We start from the raw sequence: 27829 nt of genomic DNA on the forward strand, positions 1-27829 counted from the left end.
GATGAAGACTGAGGGACTTGTCGCATAAACCTGTTAAAACACACTAAAAAATCACATATTAAATAGAAATTGATGTTAGCTTTTTTTGACTTGGTGTAATTTTGAGCGGAATTTCGTCAAAATACGCGAAAAAATCACATTTGGATCTAAAATTATGTTGTTTTTCAGCAAAATTTTTTTAGAACTGTAGCTTAAATAAATCGAAAAACCACCATATTAAGTGTAAAATTACATAATTTTTGCTTTTTAGTGTGTTTCATTCGTTTTTCAGCCAGAAACTGAAATATTTTGAAAAATTCTATTCAAATAAAACCAAAGAGTTGACTAAATCATTAAGCCGATGTCAATTGGAATTTTTGCTTTTTTCAAATCATTAACACATGAAACTTTCTCTCTCGAATAATTTCGCTAAAATTGGCAGAAAAATCACCAAATTTGATGAGAATTGATATTAATAATCTTATATCAGTCAATTTAGTTCGTTTTTGAACCTGAAAATCATTTATTTTGTAAGATTTTGTCAAAACACATCTCAAAAATTAAAAAAATAAAATGACACTGATGCTACTTTGTTTGTTTCACTCGGTTTAGTTTGTTTCTTAAGAAACATTTTTTTCAGGAATAAGCTGAAAAAACAAAACTCACAAATACCATTTTTCAATTTTTTTTTTAATTTGTAAACTATTTTGCTTATTTAAAATATCAGTATTTCTGATTTCAAAATGTTTAAATAAAAAAAATAACTTAATGTATTTGTGGATAACTGGTTTTTGCAACACTTGCTCTATTTTAAGCACTCCGGCTATGCAGTCGTGCTCGAAAAATTGCACGTATTTTAAAGATCTCAATATTCACTTATACTTTAATATACTATTCTTTTTTTTTCTGTGTAAGAAAGTTTTGACAACTGTTTATCATTATTTTTTCAATAGAAAACGTCAGATTATTTTAAACAAATTTAAAGCAATTTTAAACCTTGTTGACTCAAATACGAAGAAAAAAATGTTGTATTGGGCTCATTTTCGTGTAAATCGGTTATTTATTTTACCTCGTAGATGATAAATACTTGCTTTATTTCGAGCACTCCGGCTCGTCGTGTCCGAAAAATCGCGCGTGTTTTAAAGACCTCAATTTCTACTTATACTTTAATATACTATTTTAATTAACTTAGAAAAACACTGCGACTACTTGTGATCGAGACAGTTGACAACAGTTTTAAACAATTTGAATTTATTTTGAGTGAAAGCGTTGTAAAGTCCATTTTTTGTCTGGAGAGTTGAAATTCACTTCTCCTAGGGACATGATCACAAACTGTTGGGTTTTGAATTTGAAAAAGTGGACAAACTTATTGTTTCACAATTTTTTTTCAAATTAGGCAATTTTTTAAGTACCAACATGAAATAAGTCTGTTATATTTTTTATATATTAATTAGAAAAAAAAGCAAGCTTTAGATATTTAAATTAAAAATTAATGTTTTGAAGCAGCGGAAAAGATTTTTTGGGGCATTTTACCTTAATCTGTGGAGGAGGGGCAAACCTGCACCTAGCGGCGAGGTCACCGGTTCGGCGCTCACTTCCTTCTTTTCGTTCTCCTCCTGGCTCAAATCGTGCGACTTGACCCTCGACATCCTCTTCAGCGTGCCTTTATTATTGTTATTCGTGGGTGTATGCAAGGGTTGTAGTTCAAGCGATTCATCCGATTTTCGATGCGTCCTCGATTTCTTAAGCGCATTTCTAAGTCCCTTAGCTTCATTCTTAATTTTATCGACGAGACCTTTGGGGTCAGGCACGTGGGGAATTCCATGATGATGATGTTCCTTATGATGTGGTGGATTTCTCGCCGAGGCTTTAACTTCCATCAGGCGTTTGCGACCCAACGCTTGAAGGATTTCTTGAGCTTCTGGATAGTCTTTCATCGCGGCTAAAACATCTTCGCGAGATAAAGAAAACAGTTCGGAGTAGCCGACCGAACGGACGTCAGCTGTCCTTCTATCGATTGAAAGAGAATCAAAGTTAGGCTTTGAGGGGTGAATTTACTTACTTATTGAGACCGTCCAGATTTAGGATCCCGATTTCGCCGAAAAAATCGCCCGCTTTCATCGTGGTTAAAACTTTGCCATTTTCGCTAATCACTTCGAGGATTCCGTCAGCGATTATGAACATTTCGCGGGCGACTTCGCCCTTGCGACATATCGAGTCGCCGGGGGTGAAGATGTAGGCTTTCATTTTGAGCACGAGGTCGCGGAGGAACTCGGGTTGGCACTCTTGGAAGATCGTTACCTTTGTTTTTTTAAATCAGACGTTTAGTTTTATTATTTTGGTTTTGAGTAATTTGTACCTTTTTCAAAACGCTGAGATTGACGTGGAGGGCGAGCTCCGTTTTGAGCTTATCGGGGAGAAGGCCTAGGGCCGTATTGATATCACCACCCCCTTGTATGCGCCCCCTAGACCAGGAATAGTCGTACCATCGCAATACGCGACGTTTCATTCCACCTGGGACCTGGACGGAAATAGACGTTAGGAGATGAGGCGATCGATAAAGGATGCGGAATTTCGACTAAATGTAAATGGTTAAATTGGAGCACAGAGGACACATTGTGGCCATTGTGGTTAAAATGTGGGGTCAGCTGAACGCTCTTTCAATTAATAAACGATAACATACGTAAAAGTGTGAAAATTTATGGCATTCGCTTAAAAACAAGGATTACAGGAATAATTTCAAAATGGAATTTTAAATTGATAGTTTACACGGACGTTTACGTCTCCTAATTAAAAAACTTTCTTAAGACCAAAATAATCAAACAACTGAAGTTTATAAAACTCATAAAACTCCGGGGAACATTACCTATCAATCATATTTTTTCTAGATGTGTTTTAGTGTGTTACAGTAGCTTTTTCATATGGTTGTTGTTATAACAGACCTTTTGCCAGCTGACACCAAGAGCTAAAGGTTGTCTGAAGGGGGTTAACCCTTATAAGGTTGAGGAGATCTAAAGAGATACGAACTAGTGACGAAGAGAAATTATGACCCTCTGCGCTTTTTTATTGGTTTTCTTTTCTACAATACACTGCGATCTCGATAATGTGAATTAAATGTTTATTCTAAGAAACCATATAACCAAAACATTTGGTAACATCGTAAACATTAGTTGAAATTGCTTTAATGTGGTCTTTTTTACTATATTTGATAAATTTATAAAGATTTGTTTGTGGGCAAAACACACTTTGATTTTGTTCTAGAATTTATTAAGCAGATTAGGTTTTACGACTGTTTTGAAAAATGGTGGATGCGCCGGGTTAGACATCACTTGGTTTCTCAAGAATATGTTTGTGAAAAGTGCTGTAAGCATATCAGTTAATTTAGCTAAGACATTATAAAATACTACTTGTTTTTGCAACAACTAAATATCAAAAATATTGTACATCTGCAAACAGATTGCTTTATTTTATTATTAGGTGACTTTCAAAGAAATGCCACAATTGAAGACTAATTTTGTGACGAGCGGGGAACACAACTTTAATGATATACTAAAAATTACTTTAGAACTTAAAAATTAAACGGATTTCTAAAAAATTTTAAAATAAAACGGATTTTCTAAAATATTTGTTTTTTTTTCGTATTTCGTTGATATTGCGATGTAATCTTTGAAGCAAATTTATGAAATATTTTATTTGCCGTTTTTCAATTCAAATGGTTTCTCCTAAATGTTAGAGCTAGTTTTCCAAATTCTGAGAGTTCTATAATACATAAAATAAAAATTTTCGTATTCGACATTAATAGGAGTATCATTTAATAAAACAAAGTTCTCGTTTATATTTTTACATTTAAAATGATACAAAAATTGGAAACTTTATCAGGAAATATTAAAAATGGTGGATGCGCCGGTTTAGATAATCTTATTTTCACTTCAAACAACATGCACTATTTTATTCGGAAACGTAATTATTCACATAAGTTGATATAAAATGTATAAAGATAAAAAACTAGAGTGAATTTTAGATATGTTGTGCTCTTGCTTTAGCTATATTCACAAGAGTACGCACATTTCAGTTTGGTATTTTACAAGAGATCGCTGTTCTTCAAAACCTTGAAGAATTTTTAAATTTTTTTTTCTACAGGGTGTTTCATATCATTTTACTAGGTCTGGGCCTTTTATGATTTACTAAAAGAATAATAAACATTTTGTCATTTGCCATTCTTCCAACCCTTCAGGTCTAAAAGAAATTTTGTTAAATATTTTTAATTGTCTTTTTGTAGAGAGTGTTTCATATCATCTTACTAGGCCTGCGCCTTTAATAATTACTAAACAAATAACAAACATTTTTACGCACAAACTAAATGGATTTATGAAAATTTAATTCTTCAAAAATAATCTCACATCTATTGGATATTATTAATTATTTTCTGAAATTATTAAGGCAAAAAATGCTTGCTTGATACTTTTGCCGGGCCATGTACGTATTTCATAAGTGACGAATTTTAAATTTTTGATATTTTCTCTTTATTTCGTTGATATTGCAATATTTCGTTTTTCAAATCAAATAGTTTCACGTAAATTTCAGATTTAGTTTTCCAAGTTATAGCAATTCGAATATACATAAAACAAAAGTGTTCTAATAAGACATTAATAAGAGCAATATCTCATAAAACAAGGTGTTTGTTTAATTTAAAATCAAATTGGAAATTGGAAACTTTATTGAAAAAATGGTGGATGCGCCGGGTTAGTGAATAATATTTTCACTTCAAACAACATGGTTTGAACATAAATGGTTTAATGCGGTTTAACTAGGCTTGCGCCTTAAAATGCCATCAAAAATAGGTACATAATGCGATACCAACTCAATTATAAATTTTGAAAAATTGTATAGTCTTCTGTAGTTTGTTTACTTCTTCAAAAAATCGCAACGTTTTTAGTTAATTGGTGATTAAGATAGATATATTATACGTACATTAGGCTCGGGCTTTGTAAAGTTAGGTGAGACATTTATTTTACATTTCTTTTTAGTCTGTTTTTCGTGGTTAAAATTGATAAAAGCAATATTTATTAGGCACAAAAGTACAACTTTTACCTGTGACATTCTAATATTATTTTTAATTAATTAATTTTAATTAGAAAAAATTGTAGAAAAAAATTGAACAAATTTTACATGCATAGAGAAAAAATGAAATAACAATCGCTGACTTATATCGTGTGATTGGTAGTAAAAATACTTGTAGCTGATTTACTTTTTATAATATCTTTTTGATAGATAGTGAAAAATTTTCTGCAAGTTTTTCAAATGCAAAATGGAAACTAAGTTTCTTAAAGAGACTCGCATGTGTTTAAATTGATGCAAAATACGTTTGGAAAAGTTTTCTCGTTATCTGGTTCTTCTCATTTTAAAACTGTACCTTATGGTGTCTCATGTAGGTCTTTGCTCCGTCTAGAAGCCGTTCGAATTCCAGACGGTTCGCATTGCGATTCGTTATCACGTTACCAACTTGCCCTGTAAAAAGTCGAGTAAATTCGAATGTTAGAAAGTATTAGGCGTCGAAACTCGACTCACCAACGATAGTGGCGAAAATGAACACTCCGATGAGATAACTGACTATCGTGAAAATGTATCTGGAAACGGACGTTTAAAGCAAATTTAAACAACAACAAAAAAAAACACTAGGGAAGACACTCATAGTTTTCGAACAGACAAACACCTTGTTCACGTAAAAATCGATGGGAGACGACGGGCCGCGGCAGGACTGGGCTGTTCGAGAACTGTGAGCGTTTGTTTGTTGCATTGGTGGCGTAAAAACACGTCTCGGAGGGTGAACAGCCCTCCAGTCCTGCCGCGGGGTGCCGGCAGACATACACATACACGTATGTGGTGGGTGGGACGTACCCATTGTTTGTGTTGAACTGCAACAGGCGGGACTTGACACCTCTGCGCGGCAGAGACCGAGGGCCGTCCACCGAGTCCGTCTTCCTGCACCGGGGAATTACTCAAAACGAACGAAACAAGTACTAAAATGATAACTCACTCGGCATTGGTTTCGGGAGTCGGGAGATCCCCGATGGTGGTGAGGGTCAGAGTTGACCAATACAACGAACCTAAATATTTGCGGGTCAAGGTAGCGTAATCGCCAGGACGGTACGGATACACCCAATCACCCTGAAAACCACAATCATCGTAATGGCGGAGCGTTTTTGAACTTTCGGAAGTCCACAAGTCACAATTTTGGTGTTTTATTAAGTTGAAATTTCGTCAAAATTCAGTTTTTTGTTCCTTTGAACGAGTTATTGTCGAATAGCTGAGGATAAATTGATATTTAATGAAGTACTTTGTGTCTAAAGATGAAGACTATAACATATCTATACAAAATTTAGTAATAGATAAGGAAGAAACTAAAAAAGGATTGTTTAAAAAATGAAAATCTTAATAAATGATTTAGACAAGAATTTAAGGAAGTTATTTAGAAAAAGAACAAAGAGGCTTAAGATCTAGATAATGTCTTGACGGAAGAGTAGCTAATGAAGAATCTAAAGAATCATGTAGAGAAATGTAGGGAAAAAAATCTAAAGAAGAAGTTACAAAATAATCAAAGAAGAATCAAAAGAAGAGTTTATAAAAGAATCTATAGATGGATTTAGAAAAGAATGAGAGAAGAAAAGAATGTAAAAGAAAGTATAGAAACAATACCATAGAATAATCTACAAGAATTTCAAACGAAACTATAAAGAATTCAAAAAAGAAGCAGAGTGCTTATAGTTCAAAAGTGATTATAAATAAACTTTGAGTAAAGTCTAGAAAATAATTCTAGAAAAGAATTTATAAAAGAATCTAAAAGTAGCTTTACGAACTAATTTTAAAGTGTTCAGAAGGTAGACTTCTGGATTGTATAAAAAATGAAAATCTTAATAAATGATTTAGACAAGAATTTAAGGAAGTTATTTAGAAAAAGAACAAAGAGGCTTAAGATCTAGATAATGTCTTGACGGAAGAGTAGCTAATGAAGAATCTAAAGAATCATGTAGAGAAATGTAGGGAAAAAAATCTAAAGAAGAAGTTACAAAATAATCAAAGAAGAATCAAAAGAAGAGTTTATAAAAGAATCTATAGATGGATTTAGAAAAGAATGAGAGAAGAAAAGGATGTAAAAGAAAGTATAGAAACAATACCATAGAATAATCTACAAGAATTTCAAACGAAACTATAAAGAATTCAAAAAAGAAGCAGAGTGCTTATAGTTCAAAAGTGATTATAAATAAACTTTGAGTAAAGTCTAGAAAATAATTCTAGAAAAGAATTTATAAAAGAATCTAAAAGTAGCTTTACGAACTAATTTTAAAGTGTTCAGAAGGTACACTTCTGGATTGTATAAAAAATGAAAATCTTAATAAATGATTTAGACAAGAATTTAAGAAAATTATTTAGGAAAAGAACAAAGAGGAATAATTAAAAAAATAGTTTAGACAAACTACAAGAAAAAAACTTCTTGAAAAAAACTGCGTAAGAAGTTAATGAAAAAATTTTAAAGGGATTAGAAGGAGGTTTAGAAAACAGCTGTATATACGAAAAATATACAAAAAATAGGAAGAAATATACGGAAGAATCTTCAGAATAGTTTGGAAAAGATTCTAATGAATTTTAAGAAGAGTTGACAAGATAAGTTTAGAGATGAATTTAAAAAAGACATTGGATAAACGTAAAGAAATAATAGCAAAGATTTTTATATAAAAGCAGTATACCTTGACTTATCTAGATTTTTTTTTAAATTAATAAAATCTAAAGGAATGTGGATAAGAATTTAAAGAAGAAATTTGGGAAAAACTACAAAAAAGTTTCGAGAAGAGCTTAGAGAAGAAACTAAAAATTATAGAAAAACTTAACGCTAACATTTGGGGAAGAAGAAAAATGAAAAATCTTCAGAAGAATCTAAAAAAGGCTAGATGGACCAGTAACTAATGAAAAATCTAAAAAATAATCCCGAGAAAAGTAAGTTAGAAAATAAAGAAAGAAGAGATGAAGATTTAATAAAAGAATCTAAAGATGTATTTCGAAACGAATCTGGGAACTTCTTATTCCTTGATTCTACGGGAGAAACAATAAAATAAACTACGAAAATTTCTAATGAAACTGTAATGAATTTAAAAAGGAATCAGTGTTTATAAGTTTATTTATAAAAGAATTTTGAGTAAAGGTTAAGAATTATTCTTGAGAGTCTGGTAGACTGTAAAGAAGAAGTTAGAAAATAATTCAAGAAGAATCAAGTGGCTTTACGAAATAATTTTAAAGAGTCCGGATGGAGAACTTTACTAATAACTCACAGAAGTTATTTTTAAGGAAAAACCTGATTTAGAAAAGAATTAATGATTATAATAATTTATTGGTGTTACACGTTAAGAATTAGATCAAACTAAAAAATAATTTAGAGAAAAAGTTAAATTCAACATTAGAACTAATAAAAAATCAAGAGAAGATTTTGTACAAGAATCTAAAAATGTATTTTGAAAAGAATCAAGAAATTTTCTGGTTCTACAATGCTTTAGAATAATAACCTACAAGAATTCAAACGTAGCTTTAGAGATTTTAAAAAATATAAAATAGAATTCGTGTTTATAATTTTTTTTATAAAAGAATTTTGAGTAAAGGCTTAAGATCTAGAAAATGTCTCGTCGAAACAGTAGCTAATGAAGAATCTAAAGAGTCATGCAAAGAAATGTAGAGAAGAAGTTAGAAAATAATTAAAGAAAAATGAAAAGAAGGGTTTATAAAAGAATCTATAGGTAGATTTAGAAAAGAATGAGAGAAGAAAAGAAACCAAAAGAAAGTATAGAAACAATACCATGGAATAATCTACAAGAATTCCAAACGAAATTATAAAGAATTTAAAAAAGAAGCAAAGTGCTAATAAGTTCAAAAGTGATTATAAATCAGCTTTGAGTAAAATATAGCAAATAAATCTAGAAAAGAATTTATAAAAGAATCTAAAAGTAGGAAGGAGGACTTTACTAATGAATCAGAGAAGTTTATTTTAAACAAATATCTAAATTTAGAAAAGAATTTGATCAAACTAAAAAAAAATTAGAGGAAAAGTTACAGTAAACATTTGGAGAAGAACATAGAAAAAAGTCTAATCGGAACAGTAACTGCTGAAGAATATAGAGAAAACAATAAACAAGAGAAAAGTTTGTAAAACACAGAGAGAGTACGAAAATAATCAAAGAAGAAACAAAAAATATTTTAGAGAAAAGTCTTGGTGAAAAGCTTTTTGATTCGAGCCTATGAAATAATTCTAAGGGAGAATTAAAAAAAGAGTTTATAAAAGAATCTAAAGATGGATTTAGACAAAATCAGAAAAAAATATAGAAGAGATTGTTAAAAGAACGCAAAAGAATATTTTAAAAGTATTTCACACAAAACTATAAAGAACACAAAAAAGAAACAGATTGTTTCTAAGTTTAAAATTTTAAATAAAGACAAAAAATTAAGTTTGGGGAAGACTTTATTAATAAATCAGAGAAGATTAAGACAAATTTATAAAAGAGTGTAGCATGCTATAAGGACTAATCTTAGAAGAATGTCGCAAACTAAAAGAGAATTTAGAGAATCTGCAGGTGAACTGATTGTTAGCAAGTAAATGTTAGCTCCTCTCACAAAAAATTTAATGAATAAAGGCGTCCATACCGAAAAACTTATTCGGCGAAAGAATAAACAGGTGTTATAAAGACCGAGTTTAAATTCCCTGTAATTTATTGAAAATAAGCTCACAGTTAAAGCAAGTTATATTTTTCTTCAGCTTTAGTTTCAAAATTGACACATTTTAGTCACTTTCTTTCTAAATATTGGAGAGTTATCTACATGCTTAACATAGTTGCGTCTACATTTCGACGGTGATTTCTAAATTTAGAATTTAGAAAAATTGTTATCACTACGTAATTTGTCGGAAATTCAGAAAAAGTTCTGTCTTTTCCGCGAGGGTTTTTGCTGCCAACATTTTTTATTAAAATTGCTGGTCCGTTTGAAAAAATAATTAGGTGTTAATTACCTGGAAGCCTTCGGCTTCGGAGAGTAGAAAATAAAAACACCCAAACCAGTGCGCTAAAATAAGAAGAATGTGTATCAAGTTGACGACCCGCCAGAGGTTCGGCCAGACCGTCCTCGACTCGACCATGTAATAGTAATTAACGGCACGGTAGACTTTGAGGAATCTCGGACACCTGAGCAGCGGTTGTGGTCCGAGCCTGATCTGGAGCAGATCGAGAGGACAAAGAGCAGCCAGGTCTAGGAGAAAGGCACGTGAGCGCAAATAGTGGCACGCCAACTTCTTGGAGTCGTAAACCATAAGGCCTTGCTCCAAGTAGCCGGTCCTCAGTTGCACTATCAGATCCAAAATAAACACCAGATCACTTAGAGAATCACAGCTCAGCCAAAAGTTCGAGACCATACTCTGGAGCTCGGGAAAACTTTGGCGAACGATTAGAGTCCACATGTTGTAAAGCACACAAACGGTCAGCACCAACAGCCAGTAGAAGTAGAAGTTTTCGTCGGGGTTGACGACAGAACGCGGTTGCTTGCGTGGACGTCGTCGCCGGCGGGGCGCCGAGTGGCTGTCGCCACCAGGTCCCTCGCTTCCGGTGTCTTCGACGGTCTCCTGGGTCTCGGGGATCTGACGCGATGAGAAGCGCTTCAGAAAGGAGTCTTCACGTTTCAGGGGCGGTTTCTGGGAAAAAAGTGAAATAAACGGAACGTTAAAAGTCATAGGGAGTACCTTCTGCATTGCAGACGAAATTTGTACCGTCGTCCTCAATTTCATCCATCGTTGGTTGGATTTCGTCCTGGAAGGGAGAACAGGATTAGCATTCGATGCGAGGAAAAATTCCAGCACAATGCTCAAAACCGTCTCGAAAAAACATCAATTAGAACAGAAATGAAGTGAACAACTAAGTTGTATTTTGACGGTGATTCTACCAAAACATGCAAAATACAACTTCTAAAAATTCTACGACAACTTGAACGGTTGTCACACCAATTATGATAAATAACACAGAGATAGTCTAGAGAATTACAGCTCCTACAGAGTCTGCAAAGGAGATGAGACCACCAAACATTGAATAGAATCAACTGTAGGAAAGAATTACAAAATTGCACAGTGTTAGGAATGAACCTCTTGATTTTGCGCAGCGAGTGGTAGTACGCCATAACGGCTTTGAGGTTCTTCCAGCTCTGCGATGCCGCTTTGCCGCCCTCTTTCTGATGCTGATGGTCGTCTTTGCCTTTCTTGCTTCTGCAAACATCATCGTCTACTCTAGTTTCTAATGGTCACATTCAGTGCACAGTGCAAAAGGACACAGCGACAATTAAACACATTGCCTATCATTTATACAAAAACAATTTCAAAAATAAAATTCTACCACCATAAAAATTACCTTCCGTGTTCAGTCAAAATTTGGGGCTTCGTCATTTTTACTAGATCTCAAAAACTAATGAATTGAACAGAATTTAGCGTTTCTATTAAATATTTTATATTTTTCTTTATGCTTGTGATTTTTTGCAGAATTTTTTTACAGTCGCTGCAAAAATTATTATTTCTTGTGTCATTTTAGAACGAGCGGTGTTTTGTGCAAAACAAAAATTAAAAAATGTTGCTAGCCACAAGAATAATTAAATACAATGTTTTTCTCTTGGTTTTCCATTTTTTGTTATTTTCACAATTTCTCAAAACTATTATCTATATTTTATATTGTTTCAAAACTGTAGAAATGCCGACGTCGACCAAATAATTTTTTTTAAATAAGGTTGCTAAAGAGCTATTCCATTTTGACGGACAAATTTTTAGATTTTATTTTCAGTTTTTACGAACAGTATCAGTAGAAGTGAATTTTTCTTTGTAGGAACTTAGTACCAGTCAAATTGTTTGCAACTTACAGTTATAGCCGCATTTTTAGAATTTGAAATTTGAGCAGAAAAAATAAATACAAATTGATGACGGACGGGACATGGCGGACGGGACAAAAAAATCTTGTGTGTGAAAATAGCACTAAAAAATTTATTCAGACAGGTTTTAATTATAAATGACTTTGACAATAATAAAATTCAACAGTGGAAATTTGGAAATTAAAATTTTTTGATTTTGTTTAATAACGTAAGAAATAAAAACAACATTTGATGTTTGCGATTACGGACGGGACAACAAAAGTTTTAAATTCTATTTTCATTTTCTAAACTGCGAGAAACTAGAAAAATATTCTTCAAAAAATATTAATATACCAGTTGTAGTAAGTCAGTATTTTAAGTTATCGCCTACAAGGCAATGTTTGAAAATTTTAGAATACAAAGAATTACTCCAATTTAAATGATATTTTTTTCCAAAAACTTTTTTCTCGCAAAATACGTATAAACATTTGGCATTTTTGCTGAAATAGCTATAAAACTAAAAAATAGTTATGTTTCTTAATGAGTATATCACTCGTTGAAACTATAAATTACATTAGCTTATTAACTTTTTAAAGTGCACGAATAATTTATTACTAAATTTTAGAGAAATTGAGGAGAACCTTCAGAAAAATTAAATTAAAATTTTAAATAAACGTAATTTTTGAAGCTGGTGACAAGAATTTTATTAAGAATTTTATACGTAAAACATCATTTAAGCATCGTTGTTTTAGAGTAGAAATCATAAAATTTTGATTAATAATTAAAATTTTCATATTTTCTTGATGTTAATATTTATAATTAATTAATTTTAATTATGAGTAGTTGTTGCAAAATTGTGAAAAAATTCTGATTTCTGGGCTGCTATTAGTTTTTGAGATATTCTAGTAGAAAATACTTTTAATATTGACCATCCTGTATACTGGTTCTGATAAGAAAATTAAAAAAAATGCTATTTTGACTCATGAAGTAGGTCTTTATTTGTTATTTTATATTAAGGGTGATGGCATTACCACCATACACATATTTTTATTTAATTTTTTTATATTAGGGAGCGTCTTTTTTTAACATAACAATTAATTGAACATATGTAATTCGTTCTCTTTTTGAGATATCAGCTTAAAAACACCTAACAAGACCTGACGGCATTAAGAAATAATTTTTTTGGCAGACTATTAGATAACATTTGTGTACACGTAACATTTTTTGAGCTTTAAAACGTTTAGCACTGTTGAGAAAATAAAACAGAGTTTAAAGAAATTTTACTCTTAATTCATAGTTTTTATTTTTTCACTACATTATTGGAACATTGTCTTCTATAAACTCTCAAAAAATGAGAACACGTAATTTCTTTGGTTGAATTTCTCGTCTTAAAAGGATATTACATTTTTGAAAAAATAACATAGTCTGAAAAACATGCCATTTTTAACTGGTTGTTTGAAACAATAGTATTTCTTCAATACATTATTCTTAAAAATATTGTTCTTTAACATGTTAACAAGTTGCGATGTAATTATTTTTTTCTTTTTTCTTTCATATTCTTGAAAAAATTAAACAAAGTCTGAAAGAATGACCATTGCTCACTTGACCATATTAAGTAGAAATCTTTTTTCTTCAGAAAATTATTATATTTTTTTTTTCGCATTTTTTATCCACACATTTAACATTTTTGACAAAAAAGTTTGATAAAAATTCGATTTTACACCTCATGGCATTTTTAGTACATTAACAACAATTTTTTTTCAAATATCAATAAATTGAAGATCCAGAATTTTTTCTTTTTTTAACATGATGGTTGTGGAACATTTAACATTCAGGGGAATTTGGAATAATATTGTACTTAACGCAATTCTTTACTGGAAACATTCTTCTTTAACATGAAGATATCAAAATATAGCTAGATGCTAAAAAATATTTGTTTGTCGCCTTAATTAATTTCGTAATACATTGCGTAAATAAATTTGATGCGGGTCAAAGTTACCGAAAGTTGATAACCCAGAGTTATTCAGCCCACAATACGTGGTAAAAAGTATTAGTAGGATCCCTGGCTCGGAGAGACATTTATCTCTTGTGTTGGAAGCCTAGCCTGCGCTCCCGAGATAATTACGTTCAAGGTGGGTAATATTTTCCAGTACTTATTGATTTTCTTACCAAATTACCACATACTTGCCGTAAATGAAACCTACAGTGAGGATTTATGACGGCAATTGATCAAGTTGACGATGAGGTTTTACACGAAATTTTCATAATCCCCTGTGACAATAAAATAGAAGCGGAAACGCGTTTTGTTTATGTTGTGGCACCTAGTCGCCCGATTTAACAAAAGGATCAAAGGGAGTCGACTTCAATCAAAGAGGAAACGGTGAAAGCTCCAATCAGGAGTGGAGTCGAGTGCCTGCCAGATTGCAGAAGCATTTAAACACACGCTGCAATTTAGCCAACACGCAACAATTTTCATGTTTTTTAAGTTGTAAATTTGCTAAAACAAATTGTCGTATTTATGGTACGAGCGGTAATTGTGTTAGTGGAAAATTGCTCTATTGTATATTTAGTTCTCCAACCCACAATGTTTAAAACTACACCATTTAACCCTGCAAGAACAGAACATGATGAAAGGGCAGAATTCCGTAATAAAATCGCGAAGAGTTTGATGCAAGCGCTCGGGGAAGTACTTACTGTGTGATTATAATTTACTATCTACTGTCACCACTTTTATGACTGTCGTTAAAATGTCGTGATTTTGTGGCGCTCTAATTTAGTTTTATTGTTTTATTATAAGGGTTTTATTTGGTAATGGGTGGAAAAGCACGTCCTGAAGTAGTGATTTTTTTTCCCGCTCTGCTAATTATTTACCTTTGGCTCGGACTCTTGCATTCTGATTCGTTTGCGTTGGAACTGTCGTCTTCTTCTCGGCTGGTGTTTTGTGAACGAGGTGACTGTAGAGGTGTATTGGCATCGTCTGAACTTCCATCGTCTGCCATCAGTCGATTGTTGGAATTACGAGCATTGTGACCACTGTTTGGTGGTGGGTCAATCTGTAATAAAACCACAATAATATAATGATGGTTCAGGTGATTTAGGGGTTGATACAGGGCAAGACGGCCGGCCGGCGCCTCCGAACAACCCCTATCGGAATTAACTTATCTTTGGAGTCATTTGTTTCCGGTTTAAACATCGATCCATGTCGTACCGTGCCATCAATTATTAAGGTTTCCCAACGTAAATAGCGCTGTTTATTAGCGTCAAATTGTGATCATTAGCTATTATGAGAGATGTGGTTTGGTGATAACGTAACATATGGGGTTTAACCGACTGTTAAAAGTTATTGTTATGGGATACTACCACTACATTAGGCGTGATTGTTATTGGCCACCTACTAATGGACTGTGCAAATAAAAGTTTGCCAGGGCAGTGCGACATCTGACTACACAAAATAGTATATAAAGTGCAGTATTTAATTATGTTATATTTTAGAATATTTTAAATTTTTTGCTCTAAATGAATTTTCTAGGTAATAAATGACTTACTTTAGTCTCTGTAGACAGAAAATAAAATATCTATTTTAGTCTCGGAAAAATAGCGTATACCTCGGGACCAAAATGCCTAAATCCCTTGAATGGTTGTTAAATGCTGCACTTTAGACCCTCTATATATAATATACTATTTTTTAAATGGCACTCTAGTATGGGGATTTTTTCAAAAAGATTATGCTCCAAAAATGAATTCTAATTCAATAATTTTGTTTTAAAATGAGTGTTTTTTAATAAATTATTAATAAATAATTAACTAATTTTTTTTTCAACTGTTACCATTTTTGGTGGATGCGCCGGGCTAGTATTAATTTATATATTTTTATAAATAAAAAAATACAGCTTGTCAGCTGATAAATCACGAAATTAGGTCAAAATTAGATGTAATTTAGCTTATTTGAAGCGAGAGTAATGATTTTTACCGTTATTATTTTTGGTGGATGCGCCGGGTTAGTATTAACTTATATATTTTATAAATGCCTAATTTCCCCTCTCAATACATATCAAATATTTATATTCGTAATATAATCAGGTTTAGGGCACCGATATAGAATCTGAATCTAGCATACGCTATATTGCATTACAAACGTAGCAGTTATATAACCGTTATATAACCTTTCCTGTATACGCCAGACATAACTGTGGTTACACAACTGATATACAGACATAAACTAGCATGCACCGTATTCCATCCAAGACTCAACTGTTATTTAACCGTAATACAACTATAGTAAGACAACCAATAACCAATAGTTAAGTTACTGCAATATATACCTCAATCAAATTGTGCTACTAGAGAAAATTTTATTTTAATTTTTCATTGATAACTCAAACACTTTTCAAATTTAATAAATAAAAAAATACAGCCTATCAACTGAAAAATCACGAAATTATACTAAAATTAGATGTAATTAAAAGCGTATTTAAAGAGAGAGTTACGATTTTTACCATTACCATTTTTGGTGGATGCGCCGGGTTAGTAATAATTTTTATATTTTTTGTTAAGATTTATATTTAAACAATTGTCTATTTAGCTTGAAATAAAATTATTATAGCTTTTTATTTAAACCATCTTTTAGAAATGCCTAATTTCCACTCTCAATACATATCAAATATATCCGTAACATAACCAGGTTTAGAGCACCGATATATAAAATGAATCTAGCATACGCTAGATCGCATCACAAACATAGCACTTATATAACCGTCATATAACTTTTGCTGTATACGCCAGACCAAACTATGGTTACATAACCGATGTACAGACAAAATCTAGCATGCGGCATATTGTATCCAAGACATGACTGTTAAATAACCGTAATATAACCATAGTTAGATAACCGTTATATTAACTTGGTGAAATATAACGAATGGTTAGGTTAGTATAATAATTATACTTCAGTTAAATTGTGCTACTAGAGAAAATTTGAATTTAGCTTTTCAACGATAAGTAAAACATTTTTCAAGTTTAATAAACAAAAAAATATAGCCCTCTAGCTGATAAATCACGAAGTTAGATCAAAATTAAACGTAATTTAGCTTATTTGAAGTGAGAGAAACGATTTTTACCATTATCATTTTTGGTGGATGCGCTGGGTTAGTATTAATTTTTATATTTTTTGTTAAGATTAATATTTAAACATTGTTGATTTGGTTTGAAATCAAATTATTATAGGTTTTTTATTTAAACCATGTTCCAGAAATGCCTAATTTCCACTCAATACATATCAAATATATCTGTAACATAACCAGGTTTAATTGTCATATAACGATTACGAAATTAGATCAAAATTAGATGTAATTTAGCTTATTTGAAGCCAGAGTTAGTATTTTCATTATTACTATTTTTGGTGGATGCGCCAGGCTAGTATTAATTTTTATATTTTTTTGTTAAGATTATTTTAATTATTTTTTAAATGATTTAAATAATTGTTTATTTAGTTTGAAATAAAAACATTATAGCTTTTTATTTAAACCATGTTCCAGAAATGCCTAATTCCCACTCTAAATCTATACGTAACATAACCACGTTTAGAGCATCAATATATAAACTGAATCTAGCATACGCTAGAATGGATCACAAACGTAACAGTTATACAACCGTCTTATAACCTTTGCTGTATACGCCAGACATAACTATGGTTACATAACCGATGTACAGACATAAACTAGCATGTGCCAAATTGCATCCAAGACATGACTGTTATCTAACCGTAATATAACCATAGTTAGACAACTAATAACCAGTAGTTAAGTTAGTGCAATATACCTCAGTCAAATTGTGCTACTAGAGAAAATTCGATTTTAACTTCTCAATGATAAGTAAAACACTTTTCAAGTTTAATAAGCAAAAAATTTAGCCCATCAGCTGAAAAATCACAAAATTAGATCAAAATTAGATGTAGTTTGTCTTATTTGAAGCCAGAGTAATGATTTTTACCATTACCATTTTTGGTGGATGCGCCGGGTTAGTAATAATTTTTATATTTTTTGTTAAGATTAATATTTACATATTTGTCTATTTAGTTTGAAATGAAATCATTATAGCCTTTTATTTAAACCATGTTCCAGAAATGCCTAATTTCCAGTCTATATATATACGTACCATAACCACGTTTAGAGCATCAATGTATAAACTGAATGTAGCATACGCTATAATGGATTACAAACGTAACAGTTATATAACCGTCATATAACCTTTGCTGTATATGCCAGACATAACTATGGTTACATAACCGATGTACAGAGACAGAAACTAGCATGACTGTTATCTAACCGTAATATAACCATAATTAGACAACTAATAACCAGTAGTTAAGTTAGTGCAATATACCTCTGTCAAATTGTGTGACTAGAGAAAATTTTATTTTAACTTCTCAATGATAAGTAAAACACTTTTCAAGTTTAATAAACAAAAAAATACAGCCCATCAGCTGAAAAATCACAAAATCAGATCAAAATTAGTTGTAATTTGTCTTATTTGAAGCCAGAGTAACGATTTTTACTTCTGCCATTTTTGGTGGATGCGCCGGGCTTGTATTAATTTTTATATTTTTTTTGTTGAGATTAATATTTAAATGATTGTCTATTCAGTTTAAAATGAAATCATTATAGCCTTTTATTTAAACCATGTTCCAGAAATGCCTAATTCCCACTCTCAATACATTTGCGAAATTGGAGTGAATAATGTTCCCTGAAGTGCAATTTGGTAAACTCTTGCGGCTACGCCTGAGACGGAAAACTCGTAATCGTTTTCTTCACGCACAACTTTTTACGATAAAATCGTCCAGTTTAAACGAAACAGCAAAATAACGTGAAAACTGCTGAGCTCAATGGAAATTGTCATTAATTCTTCATGTTTCATAAATTTATAATTAAAATAAATTTGGAATCACTGAATCGATGTTTAAAAACTATCCATTATTAATACTTTTTGTTAAAGATAAATGAAGGAGGGACACTTACAAGTTTTTCCTTGTTTTTTGCGTCAAACATTTTTGGACATAAAATTATGTAAAAATGCGCCACCATTGAGGGTTTGAGGGCTGAATCTGTTTTGTTTTAATACACTCACATTAAGTATGTAAACATTTAATGCAGCATTAATTTTAAAATCACCATTCGCTCAAATAAACCCACCTACGTTTTATCGGGATTGTATCAATATTCCATGTTTGCAGTAACGATTTTAAAATTGTTAATAAATTGTTTGTTTGCGCGTCCTTTGTGCAAATTGATACTTATTAACACCATGCATTGTTAAAATTAATCCGACAATATCGAATTTATGAAATGGACAATAGTTGGCACAACATTTTGAGTAAAATATTCCTTCGGCTTTTGCATCGTGATTTATAAAGTGCGAGTATTCGCGCCGTCAATTTGTGTCTGATCCCGTTTTGCTCGCTCGAGAGATTTATGACGGAGACGCAGTACAAGATCGTGTGCGTGAATGTTTTTCGAGAGGGAAAAAAAATACAACTCACCAAGGGTTTGGCAAATGTGACTTTGAGATAAGCCATGATGTGGAACAACACCAAGACTGAAACGAATTTTCGGGTCGGACCCCATTGTCCATTCGTTCAATATCCGATCGGGTGTTTTATTTAGAACCAATTTCTTGCAGTAAACCAAAATTAAATTTTAAAATTTGATTATTCTGTGGCTATAAATCTTCGGACATGAAACTGCTATTAAATGTTTCGCCCAGTTTTATGTACTCTGATGGGCCAATTTTACAGGAGTGGAAAGAAAGTGGTTTGGTTTTATTGTCATTACAATATACATAAATTTGTTTCGCTCGATCCGGTCTCGTATTGGATTTCTTGCGCGTTGTAAACCCTTTGCTGCACGTTTCGTTGAAGCTTAAATTGAAAATCTAACATTTTGCATCGAACAACCCAATAATTCCAGTCGGTTATTTAATATCACCTCTGAAAAAACCGTATTTGCATCCTTATAACTCTGGAATTGGTTTCGTTATATTTCCACTCGATTTTGAATTTAAGTGAGGGATTATTAAATTTAATGGAAGTCATTTGTGGCCGGAATAAAAGAATCAGGTTCAATTTTTGTGGCACTTAATGCGAATTTATCGTCAGAAGCGTCACGAGGCGGGATGGAAATTAGTCCACAAATCAACTTGGCCATTTACATATTAATTGTCTTTTGGATAATAATAGAATGCTGGTAATTATCGAATTGGTTGCTAAAAGATTAAAACAGTTAGTGTTTACTGGGTCTAAGAATTTGCCGAGGACGTGAGATCGATTCTGATGGGAAGTAGGGAAACTGGATAGAATGTCGAGGGAGTCTTTTTATTTCAACTCTGTTAAAGTTAATTTTATGTATGTTTACTCAAGTGTCTTTTTTGTTGCCTTGATGAGACCGTTTACTCGTCGAGAAGTAACTGATGAGGTTACAAGGCTTTGCTTTTTGCAATATTTATTCTTTCGTTTCTTGGCCTACATACGTAGCAAGGCTACAGGCGAGGAATGAAATTTTAACAGAGAGATTTTTTGTATCGTCACAGGAAATATGATAACAATAATAAAATTATAGACATTTTTTTGGTAATTTCTGTCATTAATCTTAATAATATTTGGCATAAAAAAATGAAAAAATTAATAACTGAAGGTTATTTCTTTATTATTTCATTTACTGAGAAATTTTTTTTACCAAAGACTTTTTTCACCAAACAGCACGTTTATTTTGAACAATAACAAAATTTTGGCTTCAAATTACAATTTTTAGACTAGTTTAGAGGCGATTATTACGGTTTTCCAACGATTTAAAATAAAGTCTATTGGCTCAAATTGCTTTATTTTTGCAAGTAACCACGATTTTCTACCTGGTTTTGTCAACTTTCAATAATTCTTCACTTAAAAACCAAAAAAATTGTCTTGAAATATTTTATTTTGACAAAAAAAAACTAATTTTTAGACTGTTTATTTAGAAATTCGCAATGACATTTTGCTTATTATAACTTGCCCAATAATTATCAAAAATAACCGTTTTTTTACTTTTGATATTTGAAATGAATATCAATCGTAATTGGTTTTCTAAAACTGCGTTTGAAATCATCTTTTTTGACAAAAAAATCTCAAATTATTAGCGAGATTTTTGGAATCTTTGCAAAAGAAAGACTGAATGGCAGGGATGGTACAGTGGTGAAGACGAAATTTTGGACACCTTTGACATTTTCCATACATAAGATATATGGAATACTCCAAAAATGACAAAAGTGTCCGAAATTTTGTGCTCGCCATAGTAATTTACGCGTAAAAAACGCTTTTATTTAACCTGCTTTGTTGTTTGTCTGTCTGTTTCATATTTTTGGAGCCAAATTTGAAAGGGTTCCCGTTGTTCCAATGAATTGAAATTTTGCATACTTACGTAATCTGCGTGACAATGCAATCCTATGTGGTTAAATACCCCCTAAAGGGGTAATTTGTACGCAAAAATATTTTCCTTTGATAGAAAAACATTATTTTTTACTTTTTACTACATCTTTTAAATAAACGCTTTTTTCTAAAAAAAAAAAATTTTTTTTAATTTTTAACGTGTAAATTGCGTATTTTTTACATGAGTTAATTTACTCGCTCATTCCTACTGAAGATACAGTCACGATCAAAAATAATGACATCCTTTACATCACAGCTACAAATCTTTTCGCTATGATACGGTTAATGTGTATATTTGACCAATTTATAAATCAGCTAGATATTATGTAAACTAGTTATCCGGCTCGGTTAATAAAGTTGTAATTTTTTTTGACTGTATATACTCGTACTTTACAGTTCTCGAAATTGCAGGAATTATGTAAAAGATAATTGTCAAAGAATAATGCAGTGGTTTTAAAGGATTCTCATCTAGTTAACTTTGAAATTGGGTTACATGTATAAAAATATGTGCCGCTCTGCTCAATTGAATTCTCAATCAATAAATAATTTAATTATATTCGGTGTCTAAAGGCCTGTCATTGGTTTGATAAAGCGGCAATTCTGATTTTACATGAGAAATTCACAAATGACTAGGTGAAAATCATTCTAACACACATTGTACGTTGTTCCTTGTGTTTACATTATTTTGCCGGGCTTTAAAAATAATAATAATTTATAATAGGCCCTCTTTATTACTTAAAATAATTAAAACAATGGTTTAGATTTGAAATGTTGCTCATAAAAACATTAAAACTGGGTAATAATTCTGTATGAAAACAGCGAAATATATCAAGTTTTAACTGAAATATTAGAATAGATGAAGATAAACTACGTAGTGTGTATTTTTCCGCGAGCTTTGTTAAGCAAAGCAAAGTTCAGGCATATTAGAAAAGTTTGTTGTAAACAAAAATATTTTTTCTCTTATGTGTAAAATAATCAATTTTTTTCGTCACTCGAGTTCAATAGTAACATAAAGGTGTTTCAGAAATGACTACAATACTACTTATGTTTATTTTTTGCTATTGTTAGGTAATTGTTATTGGTAATTTGGGAGAGGGAAAAGGGAAAATTAACTGTAACTCGTAAATGAATTTCGTTGTTAATTTTATTGCATTGTTAACTTTTTTCAATTCAATTATGCCTCTACAGATTGGGAACAGAATGGCAGTGTGCGTTTATGGCCCATTTTCATCAGCTCGCTTAGTATTTTCCACATTATCTATGCTCATTCTCCCGAATCCGGTGGTCGTCCATCCACTTGACAATTTCATTGCGTAAAATTCCTCGCAATCGCTTATGTAACCCGTTTTCAAAAGCACGTGTTTCCACTAGCGCACAACTAATCCTAAAGGCTGGCATGTGAACAAAAGCGTGGCATTACCTTGATAATTACCCGACCCTTGTCCAGCATATTATCTCGTTATAGTGACTCTTATCCCGTTTGGACGTCACCGTTGAGACGGCTTTAGCTAAACCCTATAAAACTTGCAATAGTTTGGTATCGATTGATCGAGAACTAAGAGGGGATGAAGTGCTATTTTTGAGCATGCAACCACCACCGTCAACACACAGACAGTCATCATCATCACTACCTTCAGACGAAATCCGAGAATGTTGCTGATCATTATTATTTCACCGCGAGGTGATGATTTTAAACGAAATGCGATACCTTTGGATAGCGAGCGAAAAAGACGCCAGATACATATCGAACGGGCGTCGCGACGCTTGGGATGTTTTCTCGTTCAGGTGCGAAGGCAGACTGATGGAATTCGGTCGGAGGACATAGGCGGTACTGATTAAATTAGCGATTCCACGTGATGCTTTGTATCGATTTCGAATCATCTGGCTCAAAGTGTGACCTCACTCCCATTTGGTTTTACGTACAACAAGGGTTTTTTCATTTTTTTGGAACACGCGGTAGAAATTTTTATTTTGGTAAAAACAAAAGCAACATAAACGCTCCGTAACCATGCTTTCTGTAGTTTTTCCAAGACTTTTAAATCAGCAATAATGTAATAAATAATAATTTAATTAACTGTTTTAATAAATATCATGTATTTGCTAACTGATAACATGGGTATATTAACGGTAGATCAACAGAAAGAGCTATATTTAACTTTATCCAACATATAATTAACTTATTTGAAAAGAAAAATATTCTGATATTATGCTTTGCAGTTTTGTCTAATACTTTCGACTTATTAGACATCGAAATTTTATTGAATAAATTTCAATTACTGTTTAAATTAGAAACTAAAACAGGGGTCTCTCAAGGCAGTGTAATTGGCCCTTTCCTTTTAATTATATACAATGTGTTTTTAACTGATTCTCATCTAGTCGCTTGTGAATTTAATATGTTGCACTTGTGTAGAAAAATGCAAATTTAAGTTGGAAATGCGTGACTTGTGCGGAAAATTCTAATAAAACAATGTGAGATAATTATTCGTTTCTTTCGACAGTTCAACCGATTTTGCCAAAATGTGTTAGAAAATCGCTAATTTTAGTAAAAAAATGTATCACTTTTTATTTATTTAAGAACATATTTCAACAATAAACTTACAAACTTTGAAAGGTTCCTAAGACGAGCGGAAAATTGTTAAAGTAGGTTCAAAATGTATTATTTACTATAAATTTGTTAGTTTTTCTTCAATTATGATCCATTATGACTAATTGTCGGTCTAATTGATTTAACAGATTTAGATTTTTCGATCTGCAATTAAATTAACTAGGTACACTTTAAGGAAAACTGATCTAATAAGAACAAAGTGAAATAACTCATTTTGTTTTTGTTCGAATCTAGTTAGCTTAATAATTTTAGACCGATTCCGAAAATTATGTGAATAACCCTGTATAAATCGTGGAAAATGGCACAATTTAACAAGCTCGCTTCGCTCGCATTTTTATAGTTCTCTATTAACGAAAGACAGTTTGATTTATAGATTTCCGTAAAAAATAGCTCGCCCAGCCCTGTGCTGAAAACATATTTTAGAGGCATTGGCAACTTATTCTATATATTTTGTGTTTTAACGGAAATTGAAAATATCGTTCGTTGTATACCATTAGATTTTTTTCAAAATTTGCAATGAGAAATAAGCGAAATAATCTCTTCAAAAGGAAGAAACCGTGATGTAACAACCAGTTAGCTTACTAATCTTAGTCAGGTTTGGAGACTTATGTGAATAACCCTGTATAAATCATGGAAAATAGTGGAATTTAACGAGCTCGCTTCGCTCGCATTTTAAATTTTTTCTGCTAACGAAAATATTTTTATTTATAGATTTCCGTAAAAAATTAAATATTTTAATCAAATTGTTTTAGGCTAAATAACGACGAAAATCTACGGGAAAGTAGTTCAAAAATTCGTTTACTGTATAGTACATAACAAGTAAAAATCAATAATTAATTGCTGTTATTATTTTAATTTGAAATAACAAAATTGTATTTTTTTTTTCATTTACTATTCAGTTTTACTGCAAACTGTTTATTTTTAATTATTTTAATAACATTTTATTAACATAACTGAAAAAACAGTTGTAGCAAATAGGGAAAGCAAAATTTAAATTTTATTAGGGTGGAATAGTAAAAGCTAAAGCAAAAAATGTAATATTTGTAAAAGTCGTTTTATTTCCGTCTCTTCTACCAAACAGCCTACAGCTTTTATTGTATATTATGAATATGATTCAGCCCAACATTGGATATTTTTCATCGAAATATTGTGCTCCCAATTTATTTTTTTTTAATTAAATTGAATAAATATAGTAATTTTTACAAGGTTAATATTTTGCATTGAAAATTCAATAAACCGTTAATCGAACAGCTGCAATGTTTGCAAAAGCCGACAATTGGAAATTTTAAAGAGCAATAGTTGCCGCAAAAATGTTTCAAAGTATTGTTAAAATCGTGGCACAGTTTTGTTCCTACGTCAGATCAATTTTCCTCGCTTCAATATTTGATGCAAGCTCTCCACCTGCATGTGACATTTGGTATGAAATACAAAAGGTCGAACGATAGTCACAAATGATCAGAAGCCGCCACGTCCTAACTTATTTAGTAAAGGGGGAAATTTCCCTTGTAGGACACGTCTTGTGTCACCTTTCATTTCCACTTCAATTAATATCGAGGGTATGAAAGGAGTTTGCCATTAATCTCTAGGACAAACACGATTTCCACTATAAAACCAGCCTTAAAGGAAAAATAGGTCCTGTGTTCATTTACGTTTGAAATGCGATTGATTCGCTGGAGATTGTAAAATTCAATTTGAATTATTTGTAGCGTCAAGCTATGCAGAAAAGAGTGTAAACAAAGCATCTATTTGACAAGTGCCAGAGGCACAACAATTTGCCGATATTTATTTTTCAAGCGATTTTCGTTGTTCTGCTAACAACTAGATTATTAATTTGAAATTGGAATCAACAATTGCTCGCCTGTTTTATAATTTTTAGTAAACTTTAAAATTGCTTTTTTCGTTCGTTTTTGCCGCCAAAACGATTAGAACCCTCTGGCTTTAGAAACATTCCCTCGTAGTGCAAATGCACTACTGTTACACCGGTCGGTATTATGTCGAATCAGTTACCTCAGCCTCCTGGGGTTTATAATTCCCTAAAGTTGGAAAGAAAATCGATAGGTCTCGAATCGAGCACGGATTGATGCAGGATCTTGCAGGCTTACAAAAGGATAAATCTCCCGGCGTCAAGAAAATACATCATTGAGATTAATAGCAATTTTGTATTGGAAAGTTGTTCGATTTTAATCCCTGTCATAATCCTTCCATTTGGTTGAATAAAGTCATTAAATTTACATATGTGCGTTGGTTCGGTTTATAATTGGAAAATGTAAATCATGACCGTTCAACACCTTTGTTCCGCGGGGTGAACCGGCCTAAGCCTCCAATTTATACAATTTTGATATATCGCTGCATCGTATTGGTGAAAAGTAATAAAACAAATATTTTTTATTACATCAAGTCTTCCAAGCAACTAATTGACCAGGGAATTTGGATCAACTGGGCTTAATCCCTTTGGATTTCCCTGTGGGGAGTTTATGAACGAGGGTTTTCCCAACGGAAACCAAACGAAAAAGTATAAGGAAATCATGACAAGTTAAGGTGAAAAACAGAGGAAAAACAAGACATGAATTGATTTTTACGATAGATTAGCGAACGAGTTTTTTAACTAATTTCTCATAAATTTTCGTTGTTATTTACCCTGAAACAGTAAAATTATGCGTTTTCGCACAGGATTGGACGAGCTACTGTTTCAAATGTTTTTTACGTTTGAAACACTTTTCAAAAACCAATTTAATTAAGACATAAACATCTTGAAAATAATGGGAAAATGTTTTTATGTTAAAAGAGAACAGAAAATGCGAGCGCAGCGAGCTTGTTTAATTGTACTATTTTACACGATTTATACAGGGTTATTCACATAAGACTCTAAACCTGATTTGAATTTTTTTATTATGATGTAATAATTAATTAATATTTACTTGAATTTATTATTTTATTTTCAGATTTAGAATCTGAACGTTTCTTTTGTAAAATGTATGTGGCATTGGTTTTTTACTTGTCATTCTCAGAGTTCTATTGAAATAACCCTGTACTATTATGTCACGTTTAAGAAATCTGTAACTATTAATAAAAAACTATAAGAAATGATTAAAAGATGATTTTATTAAAAAAAAATGCTCAAAAAAGGTAAAATTAAGTTTTTCTATTAAAGAATACTTTGGTTTACAGTAATTTTGTAATGGCGTGTTGTTATATACTTATGACAATTCACAAAGTTTTTATAAATTCTATAATCTTAACGTGTAAGCAAAAATATTTTTTGACCCAAACATATTATTTTTTTAATGCATTTTTAAATAAAAGCTTTCTTTAAGACATTTTTTTTTCTTTTATTTTTTTTTTATTCTAATCGTTTTTTTTTTTTCACTTTTACTGTCCTGTAACACCAATATTTAATTTAAATTTAAACGTAATGGAAATGATTAGGTATTAATATGTAATAAGTGAGTGAACAGTGCACCTTTTATACACATACCGTAACGTCATAATGTCCAACATACAGTGTACACTCAGCGTGTACAAATTGGACATCCCTTTTTAATCTAACCTAGAACTCTAACACACTATTTAACCCTTTTAGGGGGTAATTAATTATATAGAATTTCATTGTCTTGCATATTACGTAAGTATGCAAAATTTCAGTTCATTCGGACAACAGCAATTCTTTCTTGCATATTACTTAAGTATGCAAAATTTCAGTTCATTCGGACAACAGCAACTCTTTCAGATTTGTTCCGGAAAATATTAAACAGACAGACAGGCAACAAAGTAAGTTAAACTAAAGCTTTAAAAAAATACGAAAGTATCAAAGTATCAATGAATTACTTTACTTTGTTTTTTTAGATTAATCTTTTATAATAGTGAATATCTTGTATAAAAAT

The 27829-nt window shown here is 31.7% G+C and overlaps 2 protein-coding genes across 8 annotated transcripts in view; one reads left to right on the forward strand and one right to left on the reverse strand.

The window, feature by feature from the left end:
* LOC103313422 (GDNF-inducible zinc finger protein 1) overlaps positions 1-27829 on the forward strand; it is an 87912-nt gene that overhangs the window by 10717 nt on the left and 49366 nt on the right. The window lies entirely within an intron of this gene.
* Cngl (Cyclic nucleotide-gated ion channel-like) overlaps positions 1-27829 on the reverse strand; it is a 70461-nt gene that overhangs the window by 6572 nt on the left and 36060 nt on the right. For 2 of the 7 annotated variants that reach the window (XM_015981006.1, XM_015981005.1), the window contains exons 3-13: positions 14764-14945; positions 11144-11263; positions 10748-10814; positions 10025-10699; positions 6017-6147; positions 5878-5961; positions 5548-5606; positions 5393-5487; positions 2339-2500; positions 2042-2280; positions 1513-1989 (exon numbers count right to left, since the gene is read on the reverse strand). In XM_015981006.1, the coding sequence (XP_015836492.1) occupies positions 1513-1989; positions 2042-2280; positions 2339-2500; positions 5393-5487; positions 5548-5606; positions 5878-5961; positions 6017-6147; positions 10025-10699; positions 10748-10814; positions 11144-11263; positions 14764-14945 (2291 nt within the window). Of the gene's footprint in view, positions 1-1512; positions 1990-2041; positions 2281-2338; positions 2501-5392; positions 5488-5547; positions 5607-5877; positions 5962-6016; positions 6148-10024; positions 10700-10747; positions 10815-11143; positions 11264-14763; positions 14946-22763; positions 22947-22974; positions 23138-27829 lie in introns of those variants that run through there. The other 5 variants (XM_015981012.2, XM_015981009.2, XM_015981011.2 and 2 more) reach the window with 5 other exon arrangements.

Source organism: Tribolium castaneum, chromosome 8 (assembly GCF_031307605.1).
Source record: "Tribolium castaneum strain GA2 chromosome 8, icTriCast1.1, whole genome shotgun sequence".
In the NCBI taxonomy this organism is placed as follows: Eukaryota; Metazoa; Arthropoda; class Insecta; order Coleoptera; family Tenebrionidae; genus Tribolium; species Tribolium castaneum.